This window comes from Bidens hawaiensis, unplaced genomic scaffold (genome assembly GCF_021521415.1).
Source record: "Bidens hawaiensis isolate Kalapana, Puna unplaced genomic scaffold, B.hawaiensis_p1.1 tig00029860_1, whole genome shotgun sequence".
In the NCBI taxonomy this organism is placed as follows: Eukaryota; Viridiplantae; Streptophyta; class Magnoliopsida; order Asterales; family Asteraceae; genus Bidens; species Bidens hawaiensis.
The window spans coordinates 179,940-206,643 of record NW_027494948.1 but is presented as its reverse complement, the minus strand read 5'-3'; the positions used below and the strand labels follow the sequence as shown (position 1 = coordinate 206,643).

At 33.7% G+C, this 26,704-nt stretch overlaps 1 protein-coding gene and 1 pseudogene across 2 annotated transcripts; both read left to right on the top strand.

Annotated features, from left to right (window-relative positions):
* The first annotated feature begins 2,926 nt into the window (after positions 1-2,926).
* LOC143579483 (bZIP transcription factor TGA10-like) lies at positions 2,927-13,048 on the top strand. The gene is made up of 11 exons (XM_077062778.1): positions 2,927-3,421; positions 3,522-3,640; positions 4,283-4,377; positions 4,484-4,612; positions 4,811-4,879; positions 4,973-5,032; positions 5,146-5,223; positions 5,778-5,856; positions 5,970-6,241; positions 8,825-9,064; positions 12,455-13,048. Exons 1-11 carry the CDS (start codon positions 3,123-3,125, stop codon positions 12,602-12,604), a joined length of 1,590 nt encoding a protein of 529 aa, XP_076918893.1. The 5' UTR covers positions 2,927-3,122; the 3' UTR covers positions 12,605-13,048.
* A 405-nt stretch (positions 13,049-13,453) lies between these two features.
* Positions 13,454-20,558, top strand: LOC143579482 (uncharacterized; annotated as a pseudogene). The gene is made up of 18 exons (XR_013143469.1): positions 13,454-14,557; positions 14,866-15,479; positions 15,789-15,970; positions 16,058-16,194; positions 16,266-16,332; positions 16,415-16,601; positions 16,658-16,763; positions 17,027-17,102; positions 17,166-17,348; positions 17,487-17,647; positions 17,738-17,831; positions 17,915-18,122; positions 18,603-18,889; positions 19,008-19,129; positions 19,218-19,455; positions 19,570-19,643; positions 20,107-20,160; positions 20,262-20,558. The product of XR_013143469.1 is annotated as an uncharacterized LOC143579482 (transcript).
* Positions 20,559-26,704: the final 6,146 nt, after the last annotated feature.

The window sequence follows — 26,704 nt, the reverse complement described above, 5'->3', positions numbered from 1 at the left end:
CGAGGTAACCCCCAAATATAACGGGTTATTTTATTGGATTATGATGTTACCAAGTGTGGGACCAACCTACAATACTCTTGGAACTCTGTATTGTATTCCTTATGGTTAGTGTCAACCAGTTTGTGGTTTAAAAACTTGGTTTGAATAAGGTTTGTTTTAGGCACAGAACAAAACTTCTGTATTACAAGTTTTTTGAATGCTTTCCATTGCAACTGATACAATTTTTCTCCACATTTTGGCATTATTAGAATGTTTCACCATTCTAGAGCTTCGCCTTTAAACTTTTTAGAAGCGTATTGAATCTTTTCGGTTTAAGTACAATTACTGATGCTAATGATGGACTCGATCTCTTCCAGCCATCGTAGAGCTGATATGGCACATTTTTTTTGTCATATAATTCTTTTGGTCCATAGGCTTTGAAGTCTTGAAAACTACAACCATGGATTGTCAATTTGTATTTGAAATTATGGTTAAATTTGCTATCAGCTTTGGAACTATGAACAGTCTCACTAAGTTAAGAAGAATTCGATATTGATCAGTTCTAACAGTTTTGTTTGAATGCTGAGATTTTATTTTGTATAACGATTCTCCTTTCATTGTGTTGACGAGAGGGGTCACTACGTTATTAATCATTTATTGCATTTTGACCAAATACTGCTCAGGAATCTCTTGTGCAGGTATTGATAAGTTCTTGTTGTTTTTATAACTCGAATCTTCATCATTGTTGATGTGATTGTTTGGGTCTGACATTTTGTATTTGAAAATATAATTGTTTAGTTACTAGGTGAAGGCTCACTATTTTGATAGGGTTGGGTTGGGAACTCTATCTTGATATAGAGTTGTTTAATTATTAGGCGAAGACTCAATATCTTGATATAGTGAGATAAGAAGAACTGTAAAATTAAATACTTGGTGTGTTTGGTGAAGAAGTTGATCACTTCCTTTGAAGAGTGAGACATATTGGTGATCCCTACCATTTTAGGGAGACGACTAGTAAAAAAAACTCTCGATCAAGGATCAGTGAAAGGATGTAAGTTAACATTCACTTGAGCCTTTAAAAATCCGATTGTGTCATTTATAACCCTTAGGTAGCGTTTGGTAATTCATGAATGAGAGCCTAAATGAAATGGACCACTATGATGGAATGAAAAATGTGTTTGGTTGGTCAATACAATGAAATCACTCATTACCATGTTCATTTTATTCCCTTTAAAACACCTCAAATTCATTCCATCCACCCCCCTGTTTTTTTCATTTCATCCCTCTTTCTCACTATATCACCTCCACCACCCTCCTACCACTATTACCCATTTCCCTATCACCACCACCGCCTCCGCCGCCTGCCACCACCCCCTTCCACCTCTGCCGCCGGCCATCACCAACACCCACCTCCACCGCCACCACCACCCACCTCTGTTGTCACCACCCACGACCACCTACCATCGCCGTCCACCACCGCCACAACCAACCATCACTCCCCGGTCATCACCACCACCGCCTGCCACTCGCCACTTACTACCGCCATCGCCACCACCACCCAATATCACCGCTACCTGCCACCACCAACAATTGCTCCCGCCCAGTGCCACCGCCGCCCACCACTGCCACCACCCACCACCACCATTACTGCTCGCCGCCCACCACCACCATCCCACCGCCACTCGTTACCATTTTTATTTTATTCCGGATTTTTCTAGCTAACCAAAAAAATAAAAACTAATAACTCATGTCATTCCCACATGGTAACCAAACATGTAAATGGAATAGTAATGTGCCATTCCATTACGTCGTCCATTCCCTTCCCTTGCTCATTACATTCAATCGCCAATTCCATTACCCCATACCAAACAAACTCTTAACTCTTTACTTTAATTATGTCTACATTTATAAGTTGTGTGAGATACCTGGGCTATTAGCTCAAAACCAAAGCGTATTCTTCCAGATTAGCCTGCCAAATACCCATCCAACCTTCCCTTTCAAGATGAAGGGGGTCCCATTCAATGTGAGAGGCGTTAATCGCAGCTCCATGCTGGTGCGACAGTTAATTTTTAGAAAAACACGAAGGAAAGGGTGAAGGTGGGCATTGGTAGAGGTGGCTGGTTATGTGGTGGTAGTAACACTCGATGGTTCCATGATGTTTCCAAATTTATTTTATTAATTTATTTTTGTTTTTTAATTTTGTTTTAAAAATACCACATCATTTTCAAAAAATGCCACAACAACAATAAAACTAATAAAGGTAGTGTCTTGTTAGTTTGAGAGTGGTAGAAGAAAATAAAATGAATATTAGGGTTGATGGGAACATTTTCTAGTTGTAAGTTTTTTCCAGTCAACAAATAAAAATTGAAATTATTTAAATCCAATAACCCCTATAATAAAACCCAATTTCTTCGTATTAATATACTATATGTTTTTTAACATGTTTAATATGTTAATAGAGAAAAATATATATACATCTTTTGTTGTTGACTACTGTATATTTTTCTCACACAATAGTGAAATTAACTAAATCCAATTGTAATATAATGTCATGGTTTATACTACATTTCAACTTCTCCTACTACGTTTACTTCCATGCGTTGTTGATTAACAAATGTTGTTAAAATGGTTGTTAACTAACTTTATCTTTCTCCTAATACCCCTTTAGTTGACCATATAAAATAATGTTCTATGATGGAAAAGACCAGTTGAAACAGCAAATTCGACAACCAAGTAGGGTTATTTCAGTAATTTAACATGCACTAGTTTAAGATGGTCGGACAAGCAAGCCATAAAGTTCTCTCTCTCCCGGTCTTCTCTTTGCCGCCTGAACCATTTTTAGAGAAAAGAGTTTTTGGTTCTGGTAGTAATTCAAGTTTTAAAAGCAAGAGAGAGATAGTTATATATAGACATATATATACATATATATATATATAGAGAGAGAGAGAGAGAGTTATATACAGATATACATACATATAGAGAGAGATAGATAGAAATGAGAAGTGTTAAAAATAGCTTAAAAGTTTGTCTTTTGCATATTTAGCATTGAATTCATGCTGGGAATGTCTTTGAACCTCTTTTCTCTCTCTAGAAACATATTATTACATGTATAGATGTGAGAAAGATTATCTGTGATTACACACATGAGTTTTGAGAGAGGTGATCAAGATCATCATCATCATCATCAACAACAACAAAACCACCCTTCACCACCACCTCAAGACCACCAAAAAGACTCCAAAACTCCACCTTTTTTCATGGCTACCACCAACAAAGCCTACTCAACCTTTTTAGACCCACAACAACATCATCATCAACAACTACAATTCACTCACCATCAAGAACATCATCATCACCAGGGCAATAATAATCAGATATCATTTGCGATGATCAATCATTCACTGCCCTCATCATCTATTCGAGCCGCGAATAATAATATTATGTGATCATCTTTAATATACTTTTCAAGATTAAAACTTTATGTATTTCTTTGTGTTTTAGTTTATTTATTTATATATTTTTAATTTTGGATTATGCAGGAGATCAAACGATGGCGGTGGACCTTATGATTTGGCTGATTTAGATCAATCACTATTTCTTTATGGTGAAGGCCAAGCTTCTGGTGATCAATCTACACTCCCAACAATCCAAGAACATCACAGTGAGAGTCTTTCTAGTTTACAATCAAACAATTTCATATCTTTATCTCTCTCTCTCTCTCTCTCTCTTGCTTCTCTCTCTAAAAGGGTTTCTTTTTGGATCATAAGAAAAGCATGTTCTTCAGGGAATATGATCTGATGGTACTTGCTTTGACCAGATCCTTTCTTTGAAGAACAAAAAGATATTCATAGCCTTCACATAAATAAAAAAAACAGCCTCTATTTACTTAATTCCTTAATAATATTCTTTTTTCCAACCATTTTTTTTCTTCCTGCTTTGAAGGTTTCTTGTTTCAAGATTTGGACCACAAACATGCAGCAAAACAATCATTCTTTTCGTTCTATTTTTCAGGAATTTAATTTCTCTGCCGTACATGAAAATTCTTTTTAATTTTACAACAAATATTAGGTTTTTTCTTGGTTATATATCCATTTTATGAGTTGATTTTAGAAGAAGAATAGATAATAACTATAATAAAGAACTAAATATAGCTGTTTAATTTCAAAGCTGTCTCAATTAACTTTTAGATGAATTCTTTTTATTAACCAAAGAATGACATTATTTTTTTCATCACAATTAACTAAATATAGAACAATATGTATTCATAAGTTTATCGATTATTCATTATAATTGATGTGCGCAGAGGGTTCGGGTTCATCAGGGATAAGACCGGCAACTTTGAACATATTTCCTTCCCAACCGATGCATGCAGTAGACCCTTCTACCTCTACTACTAAGGTATCATTTTCTAAATATATATAGTCACTAAAACCATTAACTATAGTCACTTAATCCATTTAATTAATTCACTAACAAACTATTTGACTTTTATATGTGTGTTTAGACAACTACTGGATTAGTTTCTCCATCAAGCAGTGGTTCACGAAGACCATCTGAGCCTTCGATGGATGATATCCCCAACCCCCAAATGGATGCTTTTCCAACTGCCCCTCAATCTTCTAAAGCTATAAAGGTACATATAGATAGTTGTTAATCTTATTTTTTAATACTTTTTTATTTTTAAATATTACTAGATAATATATTAATATTAATTAACAACTTTTGTGCATAATCTAACCGAGATATGGGTTTCAATAATTTTTTTTATCAGTTTAGAATAGTTATGTTTTCTTGATTAAGTTTTGTAATTTTTTTTTGTTTATGTACGTAGCGCGAGGGAATCAAGAAAGGACCGACGACTAGTTCAGATCAGGGTCGCCCAAAAACACCGGATCCGAAGGTCTTCTATACTTTTATAAAATTTTGAAGTTAAAGTAATTTTTTTTTTAAAATGAAAGAATAATTGTCTGCCATGTTTGAATATATTAAGCAGACATTGAGGAGACTTGCTCAAAATAGAGAAGCAGCAAGAAAAAGCAGGCTGAGAAAAAAGGTAATAAATATATGAAAAAGAGGATAATATGTCAAAGTTTCACCATTATTTTGTGGCCTCGGGATGATTAATTTCATGATTTTCTGTGCATCTGTTCTTTGTTCCTTTTACAGGCTTATGTCCAGCAGCTAGAATCAAGCAGAATTAAGCTTACCCAATTGGAACAAGAGTTGCAAAGAGCTAGAGCTCAGGTGAATACAGTTAATATGTTTTAATTTTATGTGGCAGTAGGTTGTTTAGGAAAGAGATTGACACACCCCAAGGTAGCTCACTGCCTCACAAGTTTTTTGGGGGCAGAAAGCGAACTTTAAAGAGTTTTTCATCAAAATTAACCGGTCTTCACCAAATTTTTTGGAGTTCGTTTGTCATTCAAACGAACTTGTTTAGCTAGTTTGGTTGAAAGAAGTTCTGAAAACATCTAAAAATATGAGTTGTGTTCCTAAACCTATGTGCTAATACAAAATTCCTCATTGTTATACATTATTAGATAATGACAATGTAATCTCAAATTATTTTAAATTGTAACTCAATTATATTTGTAATTTTCTTAATATTGTTTTTAACGGATAACATATACCCTCTAATTCTACTTATGGATTTACACATTTGTCCACCTTGATACTTGAATTCTCAACCACATAGAAAGAGATACATTTTTACACATCTTAATACCACTAGGCCAACCGCCATCTGATATCCATGGCATTTATTTGTTGATTCTAAATTCTCTTAATTCTTTTATTAGGGGGTTTATCTTGGTGGTGGTGGAGGTGTTCTTGGAGCTGATCAAGGAGTTCCTCTCGGAATGAGTAACATAAGCTCCGGTACAACAAGCAGAATCATCAAAATGATAATCTGATCTACAAAACTAATCTCAATATATTGTTTATTTAATTGTAATGTCGAATGGTTCTTGATTTAAACAAACAATTTGTAGATGCTGCGGTATTTGACATGGAGTATGCAAGGTGGCTCGAGGACTACCACCGTCAAATGTGTGAGCTTCAAGCAGCCGTTCATGAGCACTTGCCAGAAAATGAGCTCCGAATTTATGTGGACAATTGTATAGCGCGTATCGACGATGTACTGAATTTGAAGAGCATTGTTGCTAAATCTGATGTTTTTCACATTATCTCGGGTACCTGGAAGACACCTGCTGAGCGATGCTTCATGTGGATTGGAGGGTTTCGACCATCTGAACTTATCAAGGTTTAAACTTATCTTTATACATACACATAAATATATCATACATAAAGAATCACCAAATACAATATACAAAAATGAGATGTAAAAGGTGGTACATATATCATCCAAAAAAAATATAATCCTTAAAAATTAAAATGGCACAAGAATGGTCAAAAGTAATTTTGCAGGGAACCTTCTAAAAGAGGAAATTTCGGTCACCAATATGTGTAGCGACACCATTTGTCGTGTATGTGTCTCATAGCTTGTAATTTCCTTTTAACTAAGATTTAAGCTTTTTTTCTTTCTTAAAAAAATAAGAACAAAAAAATAACACGTCTAATTCTGTAAGAGTTACTGGCATAATTTCCTCTTTCATGACTCGAACCCATTAACTCATTATGAATAAAAGTCTTAGAGAAAACTTCTATGACCACCAGCCAAAGTGGGGATGACTAGCTTGGACGTAAGTTATAAATATAACAAATTATTTTCCTAAAGTTATTTTATAGTTTAGAAAACTGTTTAACAGAACCAAAAAAGTTACCTTTTTGAAATTCATGTCAAACAGTTGTGGCATTTTGGTGAGACAAATTAATCATATGAAATTTATATCATTTGATTTTCTTTATAATAAAATTATATTATATTAAATTGTGATTATTAGTTATTGAGAAGTGGTAATATATGTTAGTATTGCCATAGAACAATCACAGCTGAATTACATAGATCATTTTGAAAAGAAAAAAATATCATTTTGAAAGTGATACAAATCATTCATAATTAAGGTAAATATCTTTGTACGTTTTGTATATTTACTGGTTATGAATTAGGTGATAGGAAGTTGGTATTCGAAAATTTGACGACATCAAAGCTTCAAATTAAAACAACATATTTTTATTAGTTTAATAATAATTATTAATAATAATATAACAACAATAGTAATATTAATAATTATTATTTGCATTTACTATTTGCCTATATTCTTTATTTTTTTCTGCATTGAGTATACCATTTAATAAAATAAGTATTTGTTATATTAGGATATTATCAACAGAAGAATATCGAAGTATTATATTATTTTAGTAGGTTATCCATCAACTGCTTTCCTAGTTATTTTGATTATATAAGGTTTATAGTAACGTTGTTATTTTGATATTTCTAACATTTATATATAATTTTGTTTATACAACACATTAGATTTTTCAAAACTTTCATTTTCGTTATTTTTAAAGTCAAGTTGAAGATTAGCACAAACTTTCTCAAAGGTTATAAACATTGATATTGTACAATTAAATAATAAACATTTTTCTATCTTTAATGAATAAATTGATATGAAAAAACAAAAATACTCATACTTTAAAGTTTTAAAAGCAAAATAATTATTAAATAATTAATGACACACTATAAATTAACAATGACAAACACAAAGACAACACTATGTTATTAAGTATGTTGTTATCTGGTATTCTAAAATGTTAAGTATAACCATTAATGTGAGACAAACACTAGTATGTTGGTTGTTTAATGATAATACAATCATATTCAATTAATTACTAAATTGTGTTAACTAGAACATTATTATCTAACTAAAAGGAGGAGAACACCAATGTATTAAAATTGAACTTGGGTAAGAAAATATAGGCAAGTGTTATGACCTTTATGGAGACACATCTACTACCAAGCTAATGCCATTCAAAACAAGAACGTTATTATTCTAGAATATAATTGGGATGGCCTTATTAAATTAGAAACTAGCTGATGGAAAATATTTATGAACAACTAACTTTAATTAATGTGCAATGGCCATACCCAATTAAGAAAATGTGTCAATAAATTGTAAGAGGAGGAGATATGATGAGATACTAGAGGAAGAACTGGTAGCAGTTATTTTATTATGCATGGGTCCTGTAAGCCGTAAGCTGTTGTTTGATCGTACGCATACTCGCTGTTTGTGTGTAAGTAAAGGTGACATAGAGTGAATGATTACAATGATGACGAAGGGTTTTTTCCTTTGTTGGGTGAGTTAGGTATTATTCCAAACTGTGCTAAAAAGCTCTTGTCTGTCACTACAATTTATGAACTTACTATATATCCAAAAAATAAGTTTAAAGAGAGAGAAATACATTTTCACCAATTTGTTAGTTTTTTTTCTCGTACTTGTACCTTTTTGTTGGATATGAATCCATCTTTAACACTCTGATTTGACCATTTGATTCCACTTTAGAATAACAAGTAAGAACCAATCAAACAAGATTACGTATATGTATGTGTAAATGATTCCAAAAAGTGTTTTATTAATTACCATTTATCTCATGCTATGGTCTGTTAGTTCATTATCAAATTCATTAAGTAACAACCTTGAAATAGGGGTGTAACATATATAGTAAGCATTTAATTCAGCTCTAGTATTATCATGTTCGAATTAATTATGGTTATGCTGGTTTCATTCATGAGATTTTACAAATCAGACTTCTCATGGTTGACAAAAATAACAAAATAATGTTATGTGCTATAGTAAATAAAACATAAATGGGCATATATTATTTGATAATAAGTAGGTTTATGTCACTAATCATTATATTTGGGTTGATGGTGTATGATTTCCAGATAACTCTTGGTCAAATTGAGCCATTAACTGAGCAACAACTCATGGCTATATGTGAAGTGCAACAAGCAACGCAAGAGGCTGAAGAGGCACTCTCACATGGTCTGGATGCACTAAATCAATCTCTCTCTGACACCATTGCTTCTGATGCTCTAAGCTCACCTACAAACATGGCTAACTACATGGGTCAGATGGCTGCAGCCATGAACAAGCTCTCCACCATCGAAAATTTCGTGATACAGGTATGTACCTTTTTAAAAAAAATTTAGTAACATCTAGCTCCAAGATCCGGTATAAAGGAAATAAATCTACTAATCGTACAAAAAAAACTAGAGTAATTTTACAATTTTAAACTAGAGTAATTGCACTACAAATAAATGAAATACAATAATAATAATTACTACAATTATTTGTTCACTTAGCACGTTAAATATGTATATAAACTTACAACACCGAATTATATAGCTTAAAGTGAAAATATTTCCTTTATGTATACATATGTATAGTGGGTCCATAAGTTGCTAGCAATCTTTGGTTAGGGAACCTACTCCAACAGATTATTAACCTGCTCCTCCTCCAGTCCAATTATAAAAGCCTAAAATCCACATAAATTGAAAAAGAAAACCCTTATTTTACAGTTGGCACATGTAATGATTCATTTGGTCATATCCACATCTCCCAAATTGACTTGATTATAAAATCTAACAACTAATCATTGTCGGAACTATATATTATTAATTTTGTGAAAGCTTTTTGAGAACTTTTCATTTTGATGATTAACTTGGGTTTTTAAATCTTTAGCCGGCGTATAAAATCGGGAGAGAGTAGTCAAACATGATAAAATGTTAAAACTTCATACACAAGTATGCATCTTTTTTTATTTATTATGAAATTTGAACCCTCATTGTCTTTGTAAGTATATCTCATCCATTAACATTTCTAACACAGACCAGTGCAATATCACTTTTCAAATTTATAAAAGTTAGAATTTATTTAATATATGTTAACATGTATATATAATTAACGCGTGCAAATGTAGAAAAACTGCATAGTCTACTTATAGAGAACACAAATGAATTTTATATATTACATGTTACTTGATGTATACAACCAGTACACACGTTTAACATGTTATATAATAAAGCAGTATACTTATAAGTTATAAGAAAATAACACAAAAGAGTTATTTAATTGGATATGTTATACCATTATTATTATTATTATTATTATTATTATTATTATTAAAATTACTTTGTATACGGATCACTTCCCTTTAAAAAAGGGGCATGGTAGTTTGTTGTCTTTTAGGAGAGTGGAGCCAAGAAAACATCCCCATCATTGAGATCCTAAAACCCATGCATATTTACATGATGTCATTTTCAATGGCATTTGATGTTAACCAACTAATTAGACCATCCCCACACTAAACCCTAGAACAAAAAAGTGAAACAACTACAATAATATCAAAACGAATTTCTACATGTGTATGCAGTTTGCAAACTTAATACTTTCTTTATTATATTTAAATTATATAATATATTATATATACAATATTACACTAATGAAGGCTAATATTTTCTACACGACTTATGATTGAGTAATTCCTAGCATTTGTTTTATCTAACATCCTAGTCCAGTAACTTGATATGTTATAACAGGTTATATCTTGAAACCTACTCGTTACTCTATTAAAAGTTAATTACCTTGAAACGAGTTAGAAGAAAGTCAAAGGGCTAAAATACAAGTTTAGTTTAATTAATTAACTAGTTTATTTGAAATTAGAATAGGTTTATTATTTAAAAGGTTTGAGTCATGGTATGATTAAATTTGGGTTCATCAAGTTTCTTTTTGGCATCTCCTCATTCATACATATATATTTTTTTGAACAGATAAAACTATTAAATCAAAGGCTAGCAAATACTAGTCACAAAAACACCAAGGTTACATACAAAGACAACATCCACCCCGGTTGTATTTTTTTTATTTTATATTGAAAAGGAAACTCACGCCTCCCAATCTAGCCCCCTACCCCCCCCCCTTTTTTTGTTCACCCATAGGAACGTTAGGTGTTTTATGTATTCTTTAATTATGTGATCGACACCCTTATGTTGTTGAAATTAGTCTCGTTCCTTGTCCTCCAAAGATACCAACATGCCGTTAATATAATTGTTTGGATATAACTCGTCTTTTGCCTTCATGCCCGGTTATATTCAAGTGTAAATTTAGCAAATCTCCTCATGACATCAAGACTAAATCCTTCAAATTTAACCTGAAACCCATCACCGTACATGGAAATTGTTTGTATGTTAAAAGGGAACTTTTATCAACTGATCATTAGGCTTCAATTTTTTATTTGCCTGGCGCCACAATTTATTTGGATTTTTAGAAGAATTAAATTTGGTTTCCGTAATATAATTGGTGGCACGTAGCAGTAGATTTGTTTAACACTAATTAAAAACTTATGAGGTTTGTTTGTCATCGTTGATGTCTATTAAAATAACTAACTACGTCAATTGTCAATGACACCAATTAAATTGATAGTGCCACTTGTTTATTGAAATTATATTAGCGTATTAGGTTTTGAAGAAAGTTATTAATTAAGCAGTACTAATCATAATAAAAATTAGATTCTATGTTTCTATACTAGGATATGGGATCTGGTATGTACATATATATAGGGTGGCAATTGTTGACACAACCCGAACTCGACATGCAAAAAATGTTCTAGGTCAGCTGACACGACTCATTTAAAAAACAGGCCGGGTTCGGGTTGACCCGTTAACCCTTTTAACTATTTAAAAACCTTTTTATAATTATATTTTTATTTGGGTGTTATCCGTTTTCCATTTTTTTAAAGATAAAATTATAATTTCCAATTCATTTTCAAGATTTTTAATAATTTTGTTTAAATATTAATAGTATTACTCATTTACTCTATCGACTCTAAACTATATCAATTTTTTTTGATAAATGAGTTAAACGGATCGTGTTAGGATCGACCAAGATTTATGTGTGTGCAGGTTATGGTTGAAATCTTTAACATGAATAACAATACGGTCGTGTTCGAGTTGCCTATTTTATCCTGTCAACACACGAACCCGACACAATAAACACCGCTATATACATACATAATATATACCAAAATAGAGTATAAAAACAACGAATAAAATTCATATTGTAATTACTATTTAATAATTTCTTGAAATGTAATACACAAATTATTTCACTATATGTAGATATATACACTCGTTGAATTTATTTACCTACTTAAAGAAAAACAAAAACAAAAACAAAAAAAACCTTGAATTATGGGCAAAATTTGCCACCCATCCACCTAAGTGAAGAAAAACTCACCCTAATCGTTAAGCTGTCCTATTTTAATTAACCTCACATACAAACCGGTTGTATTTGAAGAAACTATATTAATCTAGATCATTTCACCATCGATCCAACCACTCACTATTGACAATGTCTCTTTTAAATTGTCAACTAATATTGGATTGAATTGATATATCTCATATATTTTCCTTCTTTGTTCTACAAGTAATTGACTTTTAAGATTGTGACCAGTTTTGCATTTTTAATATCAATTTTTCACACAATTACAAGCTAACAACACAATTATCTTACAGGCCGATAATCTGCGTCGTCAGACAATTCATCATGTAATCCAGCTCCTTACAACCCGTCAAGCGGCAAGGAGTTTACTAGCAGTTTCTGAGCACTTTCATCGTCTTCGTTCACTCAGTTCTCTTTGGGTTGCACGACCTCGACAAGATTAAGACATAAAAAGGAATTAATCAGTGGTTCCTACCCCTTCAGTTGGTTCAAGTGTTTTTTTCTTTTTTTACCTTTAAAGTAATTTTATGACCTTTTTCCTTTAACTTTGCATCCTTGATTTAGAGAGATGTATATAGATAGACGAAACTAAATTTCCGTAACTAGATGTTGACAGTATGAAATTATATGTCGTAGACCGCTCTTTTTACTATCATTTTAGCATGGTTTGGTGAATTGGGACGTGATATATATTTTGCTTTGTACTTAAATATGTTATAACTTTTGCATTTTAAACTTAATTAACCTTATATTAAGGTGAAACTAATTTTAATGAGCTTAAAAAGGTTTAAACTTAAAACACAAGTGATTATGAGTCATGATTTGACTGACGGACTTAGTAAATTTTTTTACAGGGGTTGGCAATTTTCTCAATCAACTATAGTTATAATAATACTAAAACAATTCACAGAAAACGGCCGCCCACGTACCAGAAGAGTAGATCCGCCCCTAGATTCGTTCCTAGCATTTGGGTTGCATCACTGGATTTTTGTTAGTATAATGATAAAAACAAACTGCGAATTCAGACATTGACTATAAAGGGCCCATCCCACCCTACTCGTACAACGACCGACTCGAAAAAACTTAACACCGAAAAAAATGGGACGCGTTGGTAAAAAGTCCTAGGTCCACCGCCGGTCACAGCCCATTATAAGCCGAACGAAATTGTCACCCAATGTGACCCGATCAACCCACCCATTATGTCACACCGAACTATTAGGTTTTTTTCACAACACGTGTAATAACTATAATGCATTCCAATTTTCTCAAAAACAGCACGTTAGGTACCAAAATGGAAATCATCTAAACTAAAAATAGCAAAACAAAAAGTAGTTAATTTCTTCTGGCATTACATTACTACAACCACCTTCATCACGTAGACGTGATGATACCTTTCATCTCACAAAGATGTCATTAATCCGACTACAGCAGGCTGATTCGTCGGACTGCATGCTACCGGGGCCACCCTCCCGCAACAACGGCGGAGCGGCTGACCTCGTATCCACCGGCCTCCTCGCCTACGCGGCCGGCAGCACCGTCCCGATCCTCGACACTCGGTCCATGCAGCTCATCTCCGTCTTCCCTATCCCCTCTCCCACCACCACCACCAGCTCGTTGTCCTCGTTCGTCACCTCGGTTCGCTGGTGTCCGGCCACCATCCGTCTAGACGTCCTCTCCCACGACCCGACGTCCTCACATTCCCACCTCCTCCTCGCTGCGGGCGACCGCCAAGGCCGCATTTGCCTTCTGGACCTCCGCTCGAAAGCATCTGCTCCTTCGATGTTCCTCGAAACCGATCAGACGTTAAAACTGGGCATCCAAGACCTCTGCTGGATCCAATCCAGATCCGACTCCTGGGTCATCGCCGCTCTAGCAGGCCCGTCGACATTGACACTCTACAACATCTACACCGGCAAATGCTTCTTCAAATACCACAACGAACACGAAACGTTCTCGTGCATTAAACGCGATCCCTTCGACTCCCGCCATTTCTGCGTCGTGAGCTTGAAAGGGTTCTTGCTGTCAATCAAAGTCCATGGCAGCGCCTCCGAATCCGACGTCGTGTCGGAGGAGCTTAAGATCGCCACGGACGTCTCTGAACTGGTGAAACTGGAGAAGGAAAGCTGTGTTGTCGGTCCGGTTAATAATGCTCCGGCCTCGGCCTTGTATCCTGCTTATGTGGTGAAGCTTGCCTTTTCGCCTCATTGGAGGCACATTCTATATGTTACTTTCCCTAGGGAATTACTTGTCTTTGATCTGCAGTATGAAACGCCTTTGTCGCGTGTTAAGTTACCCAGAAGGTGCGGGAAGTTTCTAGATGTCTTACCTGACCCGAGCATGGTGCTGGTTTATTGTGCTCATTTTGACGGTCGCCTCACCGCCTGGCGTCCCAAGGAGTAAGTATATTTTATGGGTCATGCTATAGCTACAGAAACAAAACCCTTTCACACCATACTACAGCCATTCACTAATTAAACACTCAGACCGCCATTTTGGCCAAAATCTGGACGACGGTCAATCTTTGAAATTATTTGGTCAAAATGACCGTGTGAACTCTATCTAGACGGCCGTTTGAAACAGCGTGGGATTAGATATAAGACGTTGTGTATAGATGTCCCTATATATTATTGGTTAGCTTGTTGTGTATGCATTAGTGTTCGTTGTTCTTATTTTAATGTTATTGTTATTATTATTATTATTATAGAGGGGAACAAGTGCATGATATGTGTATGATGGAAGAACTGGTGCCATCAGTTGGGTCATCTGTGCCTTTACCTTCACTTCTTGCAGTTGTGATCTCTCAATCTGATTCCACTCTGCAAAACATTAGCAAGCATTTTTCTGATGTGGATAGAGTTTCATGGTCTGAGAAGGAATTTGAAATGGATTTTGACAATCCTCTAGATTTTCGTGATGAATCGAATGTTATATGTAAAACATATTTGTTATCAATTTCTGATGATGGGAAAATATGGAATTGGCTTCTTAATTCTGAAGGCTCCATGGATGATTCAAAAGATGAATCAGATGATGCAAATGGTGCAGAAAGTAGTAAAGTGCCCGTTCTATCTTCTAGTGATTCCATGAAATTTGGCAAAGGGTATTATTCATCAGCCTCCAATATAAGCCCGGAAAAGCTAACGTTAAAGGTTCATACTTAACTTCTCGTGTTAGGTTTATACATACTTGTTTAGCTTTGATTATATATGCGTTTTGTGTATTTGATGCAGATTAGCCTTGTTGGTCAGCTTCATCTGCTTTCTTCAATGGTGACTATGCTGGCTGTACCATCTCCTTCTATGACAGCTACTTTGGCAAGTGAGTTGTGTTGTTTTCCTTTATCAATTGAAACCGAATTTTTATACATCTTTATGCAATTTTTGCTATTAGGTTTTAACAAACGTACGAAATAAAATCTCACTCATAGCAAGTTATTGATAGGATACGTGCAGGAATAATATAATAGTAGCAGCAAAGTACTGATATGTAAATTGTAAAGCATAGAATCTAGATAACCTATTAACACAATAGTAGTGGTAAACTCATGATATGTAAAGTATAGTATCCAGATAACATAACATTAGCAGTAAACTAGTTATAACACAAAATGAGATATTATATATGAAGGTGGAGGAAACCATCCGGCTGTAGCTGTTCCACTGGTTGCTTTGGGAACTCAAAACGGCTCAATCGACATTATTGATGTGTCTGCAAATGCTGTAGCTGCAAGTTTTTCTGTCCATGATGGTGTTGTAAGAGGGTTAAGGTGGCTTGGAAATACTAGACTTGTCTCATTCTCACACAGTCTGGTATGGAATATTCTAAAACTGGTAATTTCTTTTTTAACATTACTACTTTCTTGGTTAACCCTATTGTTTTCACATATGTTATTTCAGGGAAATGAGAAATCTGGAGGCTTTGTGAATAGGCTTGTTGTTACATGTCTTCGCAGCGGTCATAATCGAACGTTCAGGGTTCTAAAAAAGCCCGAGCGCGCACCAATTAGAGCTCTACGGGTTTCGTCTTCTGGAAGGTGTACAAAATTAATTATCAAAGTGGTTCAATTTTGTAAATAAAAAAAATATGCACTAATGCATTTTGCAGGTATCTTTTGATCTTACTTCGTGATGCACCCGTGGAGGTTTGGGCAATGACAAAAACTCCAATTATGGTAAACTAGATGATTATATTTGTGTTGATTTTCGTATGTTAATTGTTGTTACTTTATTTCATTGTTATTATTATCTTTGCAGCTTAGGTCTTTAGCTCTTCCATTCACAGTTTTGGAATGGACTTTTCCCGCGGTTCCACGACCGAATCAGAGTGGACCATCTAAGCAACCCGCAGCTAGTTCACTAGATCAGACTGCTGACGTGGCAGGGGCCCCTACGGACTCTAGTAAGATCCTTTCACTTAATTTATCCCTTTCATCTCTTGGAACTTTTTCCTATGTGTACTTGGAAGAAATAAGGTTTTCATTAATGCTCAAAATTTACATGCAGATGGAGCTCAAGAAGACTTCACAGAAAGTTTTGCATTTTCTCTAGTAAATGGTGCACTCGGAGTGTTTGAAGTTCATGGACGAAGGATCCGAGATTTCAGGTACATCTGCTATAAGGATATTTGGAATTTTGTACTCCCATTTCGGTCTGTTGCATTCACTCATGCTCAGTTGCATCATCAAGCACATGTTTTTTTTTGAAGATTTTGTTGTGTTTAAGTTCAACATCCTTTTGTTATTCAATTTCTTTAGTGAGTTTTTGGAAGATTCGGAAGTCTAATGTTTTATATCTTCCCTTTACTTGGCATACTTCGCATAAGTTGTCTATGTTGGTGTATCATGATGATTATTTCCTACTTTGCAGACCGAAATGGCCCGATGCATCATTTATTTCTTCTGAAGGACTGATTACAGCAATGGCTTATCGTATTCCTCATGTGGTTAGTTTATTTTCATAAGGGTTACTATTATTAAAAAAAACAACAACATGATTTGTATGTCAGGTTATGGGGGACAAATTAGGGAATGTTCGGTGGTGGGACGTGACAACTGGACAATCTTCCTCTTTCAGCACTCACAGAGAAGGAATTAGAAGAATCAAATTCTCGCCCGTTGTTCCTGGAGACCGTAGCCTCGGACGCATTGCTGTTTTGTTTAATGACAATACATTTTCAGTATTTGATCTTGTAAGTGAGAAAAGTAGCATTTTGCTTCTTTTCTTACTTGTTGTTTGTCACCTATGTTGCAACATATTTTTAGGTACATAATATTTGAATAATATTTGTCAAACCATATATAATTGAATTAAAATCTTTCACTTTCAGGATTCACAAGATCCATTAGCCAATTCCTTATTGCAGACTCAGTATCCAGGAACCCTTGTACTGGAACTTGATTGGTTACCTGTGCGAACCGATAAAAATGATCCTTTGATATTATGTATTGCTGGAGCCGATAGTAGCTTTCGTCTTATTCAGGTTAACATGTATGCATCACATCTCACTTGCTTTGATTTCCAGCTACGTTAAATAAAATATTCATTAACGTTTAAAATATTTCCGTTCAGTGACAAAAGAAACAGTAATGTAACGCATCCCGGATGTGTGAAGGAACGTTTTCGACCAATACCAATATGTTCTCCAGTATTGCTTCCTACACCACATGCCATGGTAATATAATACTAGCAATATTTTATTTATCCTTTCTTTCTGAACATGATAGGGTTAAATTGTATTTCATTTTGTAATAACAGGCATTAAGGTTGATCTTGCAATATGGGGTAAAGCCCTCATGGTTTGACACACATAGTGCAATTCCTGATATTAAAGGGAATCCCCAAATGTTAAGAAGTTCATCATCTGTTGGAGACCTTCGTAGTTATTTGATTGATGAGTCGCCTATTGGTGACTCGGTTGTCCCCGAGTTGCTTCTTAAAGCATTAGACCCTTACCGAAGAGAAGGTAAGCTTTATAGGATCAGGACCAGTTCATAACTTTCAAATAATTCAAAAACTTTTAGAACTCTTAACAACTAACCATTTTATTCATTATTTCATATATCTAATATTATATGAAGGTAGTTTTGTCATTTATTATATGTAGTTATGTGATTGCATATATGTAATCACAAGTTTATATACGCATAACAACCAGATTGCGTATTTACATATATGTGTAATAACCAACAGCGATATATGTATAATCAGAATTCAGAAATTTCATATAATATATGATAAAACTACCCTCCAAGAATATTAGATACATAACCTAAATAAATAAAACGATTAATTTGTTAAGAGTTCTTAAAGTCCTTCAGTTTTTGGGAAGTTCTAAAATGATCATGATCCTTTATACATATGCATACATACATACATAATGTATATATGAAAAAGTTCATTAGTTTTTTCTGTTTTTATAATCTTATATATTATATTGAATCAGGTTGTGTATTAGATGACGAAAGGGTGCGACAGTATGCTTCTATACTCAATAAGGGTTCTGCTGCAAGGTTTTCTTTTGCTGCTGCAATATTTGGTGAAACTCTAGAGGCTTACTTTTGGTTGCAATTGCCGCATGCATTAAAACACTTGTTGAACATGTTATCTAACAAATCTTTAAAACGTGCACCCGTAAAACTTCCAACTACATCAGTTGATGATACAACTATTCTAACTAGGATGTTTACCAAAGGGAGATCTAAAGCGGTGTCAACACACACAAATTTAGTGGTACATTTATGCTTCTTTACAACAAAAATCACACAAATTTAGTGGTAACATGATTTATGCTTCTTTATGGCAAAAATGTCAGTTTGTTTGAAACATAATATGGTATCTGTCTTGGTAGAATGATGGCCAACTTAGGATGATGGCTTTTGACCAACAAGAGTTGTGGGAAAATGCAAGTGAACGTATTGCATGGCATGAGCAACTTGAGGGTGAACAGTCTATACAGAACTGTGTACATGAGTGAGTTTATATCGTTATTGGTTTTTAGATTGACGGTGATGATACATAATAACCCAATTGGTAACTGGATTTCCTGATAATATATCAGGCTTGTGACGGTTGGTAATTTGAATGCTGCTGTGCATTTACTGCTATCAACTCCACCAGAGAGCTCGTTTTTCTATCTGAATGCTTTGCGTGCGATTGCTCTTTCATCTGCAGTTTCAAGGTCGCTGAATGAACTGGCGGTTAAGGTAGTTGCAGCAAATATGGTGAGGACGGACAGGTCATTGTCGGGCACGCATTTGCTTTGCTCTGTTGGGAGATATCAGGAAGCTTGTTCACAGGTTGTATTTTTAGGAAGTTATTGTTTCTGATAAATACCTAAAACATGTACTTTGATTAGATATTTATGATTGATTTGATTCTTAAAGGTGTCTGTTATGTTCATATGTTTGTAGCTCCAAGATGCTGGATGTTGGACAGATGCTGCAACTTTGGCAGCAACACATTTGAAAGGAACTGACTATGCAAGGTTCGTTTATGCTCGTTCCTTTAAATTTGTTTACGTTTGTTCCCTTATGTTCGTTAGTTTACATTTTTTAAGTTAATATGTTTAAGTCGTTAATGTATTCATTTAAATTTTGTAGGCTCATTACAATTTTGTTTGGTAGTAATAACTTTTTAGAACCAACAAACTGTTGTTCACATTAGATTGACTTTAGCTCAGTGGTATTCGTTTTTGTTCGTGAACCGTTTGTTTAGACTATTAATGAACGAACATGAACAAGAAAATCTTGTTCGTTTAATTGTTCATGCTCGTTCATTTGTTCAGTTAAAGTTAAACGACAAATGCTTCGTTCGGTTCATTCGCAGGCCTAGTTGTACATAAAGAAAAGAAATCTTATAGATAGAATAGTTCATGTTTTTATATATTAACTGTGTTTATTCTATTATGTTATTTAGATAAGTATCATCTCATTTGTTATATTTCTCAGGGTAATGCAAAGATGGGCAGGACATGTCTTAAATGCTGAACACAACATCTGGAGGTATAGTTCACTTATAGATATTTGACCTGCCTTACCCTATTCAAATAGCTGGACTTTTCTTGAAACTTTGACCCGAATGGTTGACTGATTATGGAATGCAGGGCACTAATCATGTATGTAGCAGCTGGTTCGTTGCAAGATGCATTAGCAGCACTGCACGAGGCTCAGCAACCCGATACAGCCGCCATGTTTATTATTGCCTGTCGGGAAATTCATGCTGAATTTATAGAAAACTTAGATCCTAATGAAGACCCGTCGGTCAAGGAAAAGTTGCTCGTGTTACATGGATTAAACCCACAAAATGAAGTAGTTATTGCGGTTGGTGAGTTATACACCAAGTACCAACAGAACCTAGTCCATCTCTGCATGGACTCGCCGCCATTTTCAGAATAATTCAAGTTTTTTTACAGGAAAATGAAGCCAAGTAATGGATATGTAAAGCTTCCGGTACCGTTACAAATAATTATTTTTATCTTTTTATTATAAAATAAAATAGACACCATCTTGATGCAACCAAGATCATTATTAATTTGCATAATAGAATATGACAACTTTTGCCATTTGAGCCTTTGCATGTATGGTTTGAAGGACTTAAAAGTGATGATAAAACAAGATTTGTGATCAAAAGATAAGGTCGACTTATTTTGAAATTAAGACCATGTATTAGCTAGGCAAGAATTGGAACTTTCGTACGTATAGTTCAAGTATGTAAGTGTATATATTTGTGTTAAAAAAGAAAATATTCAAGTTTATATATGGTACATTAAATAGTTCACGAACAAGTAACTAAAGATTGAAAACCTCAAGCCGAACTAAATAAGGCCCTGCACATGTTTTGTCCATCAAGTTTTTATCGGACAACCAAACAGTTCACGAAAAAGTAACTAAAGATATCAATTTCTTGTTTGTTTTCATTCATTAAGGAAATGAACACAAATAATGTATAATTTACTGAAAATGGTCATTGTTAACTATCCGATCCGCAACCAAGTTTATGGTGGTGAAATCAATCACACTATACACACATGTATTTTTGTTTGTATAGTTAATAATTTTGCATTAATCTATATCATAAGGTTAGAAAAGTCATTAAAAATCTTTAATAAACAAACATACGTAAATAAACACGTATCAAGCGTTCACAAACACAACTGAAAATGGTCATTGGTTTGTGTTGGTTCATTTAGTTAGTCAAACGAAATTCCATGTTTATGTTGATTCGTTTGTTAAACTGAAAAATATAAACGAAGTTGTTGCCGAATAAGGCTGCTCTGCTCTACATTACGAGCCGCACAACATAAAGCCTTGTGTGTCACAATTAATTAAAAACATATAATAATAATAATCCATCAAAATAAAATGTTGAGGTTCATATAATTATTTATTTATTTTGAACACAAACCCAGTTAGGATCCAAAATCTTCCATCAAATTGCAGCAGCAACAGAATTGATTCTTCCTCAAATCCGGCTTCTTCATACGATTCGATTCGATTCGATCCATTTCACACGGAGTAATCAGTCGTAAGCTTAGTTATATTATTTTTCATCAAACCTTCCCAATCTCATCATTCACACTGACTTAATCTAATTTACTAAAAATCCATTCGAAATCGATTATATTAATTATTAAATGAATTAAACTTTAAGTAGGTGTGTGTTGTAGATGTTAACACTTTGGATCTAATTTGGTGAATTGACGTGATATATATTTTGATTTGTACTTAAATACGTTATAACATTTGCATTCTAAACTTAATTAACCTTATATGAAGTTGAAACTAATTTTAACGTGCTAAAAAAGGTTTGAACTTAAAACACAAGTGATCGATTATGAGTCTTGATTTGACTCACGGACTTAGTAAATTTTCTTACTGGGGTCGGCAATTTTCTCAATCATCTATAGGTCTATAGCTATAATAATACAAAAAAAATTCACAGGGAACGACCGACCCTCGTACCAGAAGAGTATACCCACCCCTGGATTCGTTCCTAGCATTTGTGTTGCATCACTGGATTTTTATTAGTATAATGAAAAAACGAACTATAATGAAAAAAACGAACTGCGAATTCAGACATTGACTATAAAGGGCCCAATTAGTGTTATTTTCTTCGGCCTTTGCATAGGGGCCCTCATACCAAATATACCTAAGCCCCAACCCATAATCACCTTGCCGTGTACAGTTTTGATATTGAATTTCATTTTTCAAAATTGGGTTTTCAGAATCCTTTGTTGCATAATCAGGGTAAAAAAAATTCAAAAAAATGTGTGTTCAAAATTTTAAGTCTGGGATTAATGTATTTTCCTGATATGAATCGTAGGTGTATCAGTGTCATAAATTTAAATAATACCGGACTTGCCAAGTTTAGTGTTATTTTTTGCATTCCGAAACTCTAGTTGTCAAACACGTGAAAGCTTGTTTGAATAATCAATACGTGTTTAGACCTTTTGCTTTTGATACATTCGATTTCCTGGCTCCGGAGGCTGTGGCTTTTTTTTCCAGGGTTCAACATGTCGTGAGTAGTAACTTTTCGGCTCCTAAAACCCAAAACTTTGTTTTAGTAGGATTGAATTTGATATTCCAAAGGGGTTGCGGTGTAGCTTGTTATTCACTCACCTGCCACTTTATTGTAATTTTTTAGTTTAGCAATGAGAAAGATTGCTCTTAAAAAAACAAAACAAAACTATAGTTCTCTAATTCTGAAGTCCAATTTAACCCACTTTGTAACCAATCCGGACTTCTCAAGTCTGCTTTTATTTTTTACTCATCCAAAACCCTGATTTTCCACCTCGTTTTATCTAACTCCAGATCATTCACTTCATGTTACTGTTTTTTTACAACGAATCTCTATCAACTCCTCCTATTCCCTAATACCTTGATTTTTTAGAGGTTTTGCCATTGTTGGTGGCCCCATTGGTATCACTTTATGTTTCCTAACTATGGAATGTCACAACAAAAATGAAAAAAACTATATATACATTTTTTCGTTTCGTTATAGAAAAGTCCTTGCTAAATTCATATCACACAAATTTTTAATTTTTGCTTATATATCTAATGAATGATATGCACGAATAGCATTCAAATTTCAAACCAATTTACCTTTTACATAGACAATATAAAATTGCAACAAAACTTTCTTAAAATAAAATGTTCCAAAATAAAAATTGCAAAAACAAATTTCAAGACACATTTCTTCTCTATTTACATGCTTATTGGAAATTAATCACTATAAAATGTTCACTGAAATTTTTTAAAATCACATCAACTATACATGGCTCATAAACTAAAAGTTGTTCAAAAGTCAACCATGACCAATCAACAACGAAAACTGTTATACGAGTATAAGAAAGATCACCAAGGATACACTCAATAAGATCTGGTGCAGGGGTTGACAAAACTTTTTATTTGAAATTAAGTCATGAAAGTCAATATAAGTTAAAAGTTCAACTGTTCAACAAAAAAAACAAGTGAATAATAGATTCATTTTTCAGTAGACGATCTTAAAATTTGAAATCTTTTAGTAATTATTAATTTATAGTTTTGTTAAAACCAATATATACATTGGTATTCCAAAAAAATTCTATTCTTATTATTTTATTGATTGAGATTCAATTTTGCATTAACAAATTATTAATTTTATCGGGTATTAAATTATAAAGGTTTTTTTTAGTATGTGAACACTACAAGCCACTATTTATAGATAACCATAAGTACTTCACTGATTACTTGCATGCTTGAAGTTATCACGTCTTCCCAGCAAAAACTTCAAAGTTGTCGCATGAACAATACTCGAGTAGTTCAAGTTCTCCCTCTTTAATATTATAAGTTACTTTTAATAACATTATACAATCTTATTTATGACTTTGAAGTGGGCGCGTCAACATATAAAGCCTATAAGATATTTCATTTCAGCAACACATCGATGTTGATTGCTAGGAGTGACAATGATATATAAAGGTACATTTGATAACTTTTAATATTATAGCTCAAAAGCTTCTGAAGATACAATAGAAGATACCAACTGTGGATAAACTGATGAAGACGATAACCTTGTAATTCCAAAGGTATCTTGTTCAAAATTTTTCTGGCGAAGTCACTAAAACCAAAATATCAAAACCGGAAAAAAAAAAGGTTTTTAAAAACTCAAAACAGAAATTTTGGTTTTAGCCCCAAGCGAAAACAGACCGACCTATACACCCCTAGTGATCGGGGAAGACGTGCGAAAATTTAGGAGATGGAGAAGGCGGTTGGATAACGAAGGCTAGGGTGGGTGTTGGTTTAAGAGTTTATTAAAATTGTTTTTGTCCTTGAAGTTTGGTCATAATTATCACTTTCATCGAACTAGATATGTCCCAAACATAACGTTAAATAATAGACGGAGTTAGCGTGTTTAACGAAATTGACAAATATTGGAAAACTTGTAGGGTCTGATAACAAAATCAAGAAGTAAAAAAAAGAAAAAGAAGCCGTTTGAAAGAAAGTCAAAAAAATGATCGAACCTCATGGAAAGATTTTCACAGTTTACTCTCTACGTTTTTTAGTTTTCAAGAATAAAATAATTAATAAAAAACTAAGTTTACTAAATGTTTTTATAAATAGAAATTGAAATAAATTGATAAAGTCTATGACTCTATGTGTATAATGTTTAAGTTATACTATTATGGATGGGGTTAGTTTAGGAACTTCAATAATTTAAGAAGTCTTATTATTATTTTTTTTCGAAGTCTTAATTTATGAAGTCTTATGATCAACTAAACATATTATTTATTATTTTTATACATTTAAAATTATATAAGAGTTGTTTTGTCATTTATCATATACAAATTGTTTATTATACATAACTAACTTGGTTATGACACATATATAAACTAGTGAAAACCAGCATTTTATTCGTGCGTTGCGATGATGCTATTTTTGGTATGTTCAAAATTGTTCAAAATAGCATTGTTACCCCATTACCTGGTGCGGTTTAAAATATACAATAGTATTGCTACCCATGCGTGTCGACGGTGTTTTTTCGGCACATTCAAAACCGTTCAAAATATATAATAAAAGATAATGACTACCATAGTTTTGCTGTATCCATTTTCATGTCCTTTACAAACCAGAATATTATTCAACAGTATTAGCATAAAAAAAAAAAAGAAACTAAACCAAATTAATTTACTTTACTCAACACCTAAGCCAAAGATGTTTAGCACAAATGCTGATGTGATTACTTTCACTCATGATATGTCCCATGGTACATTTGGTTATCCATTTTCTAATTTTATTTTCATCTCTGAATGCTGTTTTCAAATATGTTTTCAACCCTCACTTTGATTTCCGTTTCCAATTTTAATGTGTTGGACGTGCATTATTATTAGATTTAATAGTTGACATAATTGCTATATTGTCCACGCAAACTAGTATACCACAATACACAATCATATAAACAGAAGCATATATCCATGTAGAAAATGGTCTGTAAAAGTGCTACAATACATTATCTTCAATGTACGCATGTATACATTCTCTTCAATGTACGCATTTAGAAGGTTTTTTTTTGTCATCCTCCGGCAAAGGTCCGCGGGCTTGTAACGGTTCGTTGCCAACTCATCTGATCAACTACTGATGCGACCAATGCTCCTATTGTTCCATCCCTGGCCACCATCCGTTGTGCATGTGCATTGGTAAGAATTCATGCTGGCGATGGGGTAGCGGTGGTAGGGATATGATTTCATGATCTGGTTGTGATCACTGACATCCACCATTTATCGAATAGGTACGCATATAGTAAGTTGTATAAATATCGGAAGTTGGGTGAGGAGAATGGATGGAATGGAGATGCATTTATAGGCTTGAGAGATGTGGCAGTTAGCGGTTATTCAGTTAAAAAGCGGTTGTTGGAAAACATAACGGTTGAGTCTTTAAACGGTATCTTGAATAGTCCCAAAATAAATATAATTAAAAGTTAGTTATTCATTTATTAAAACAATTTATATCGCCGTTTAATTAATTAATAATAATAACAATAAGTTAAGTGACGTGTGTATAAACAATACTTCGCCAATTATAATTGTAAGAAAAACAATTTATATCGCCGTTTAATTAAAAAATAATAATAATAATAATAAAAAGTTAAGTAACGTGTGTATAAAAAAGTACTTCGCCAATTAATTGTAAGAAAGGATAATTGCATATAACAAATAATAAAATTACTTCAAAAAATATGTTCAAATTATAGGAGTATCAAATAAAAAAAATAAAATGATTCTTGTTATTAGTTCTTAAAAATTATAAAATCGTAAGATAATAGAAAAAACAATTAAAAGTAAGACGTAGAATTTCTTTTTAAGGTAATAAAATTACTCAACCCATTCCATCCCTACCCGAATCAGTAGGCTGGTTTTTTCTATCAAAAAAAGAGGCTGAACTTGAATCTCGACTAGTCGACCAAGTTTAATGAGAACCCGGGTTTGATGATCTTTGACCAAACTCAACCAGTTTCAACACTAACCGGGTTAGCCCAAAAACCTTTGAGCTAACTGCACCTTTGGGCCTT

What these genes read in the sequence shown, in the direction of transcription:
- LOC143579483 (XM_077062778.1), top strand. Translation starts at nt 3,123, where the DNA reads ATGAGTTTTGAGAGAGGTGATCAAGATCATCATCATCATCATCAACAA. An exon ending in TGCAAAGAGCTAGAGCTCAG is followed by an intron (nt 5,224 to 5,777) that starts GTGAATACAGTT and finishes TTCTTTTATTAG; the next exon opens with GGGGTTTATCTTGGTGGTGG. An exon ending in TCGAAAATTTCGTGATACAG is followed by an intron (nt 9,065 to 12,454) that starts GTATGTACCTTT and finishes ATTATCTTACAG; the next exon opens with GCCGATAATCTGCGTCGTCA.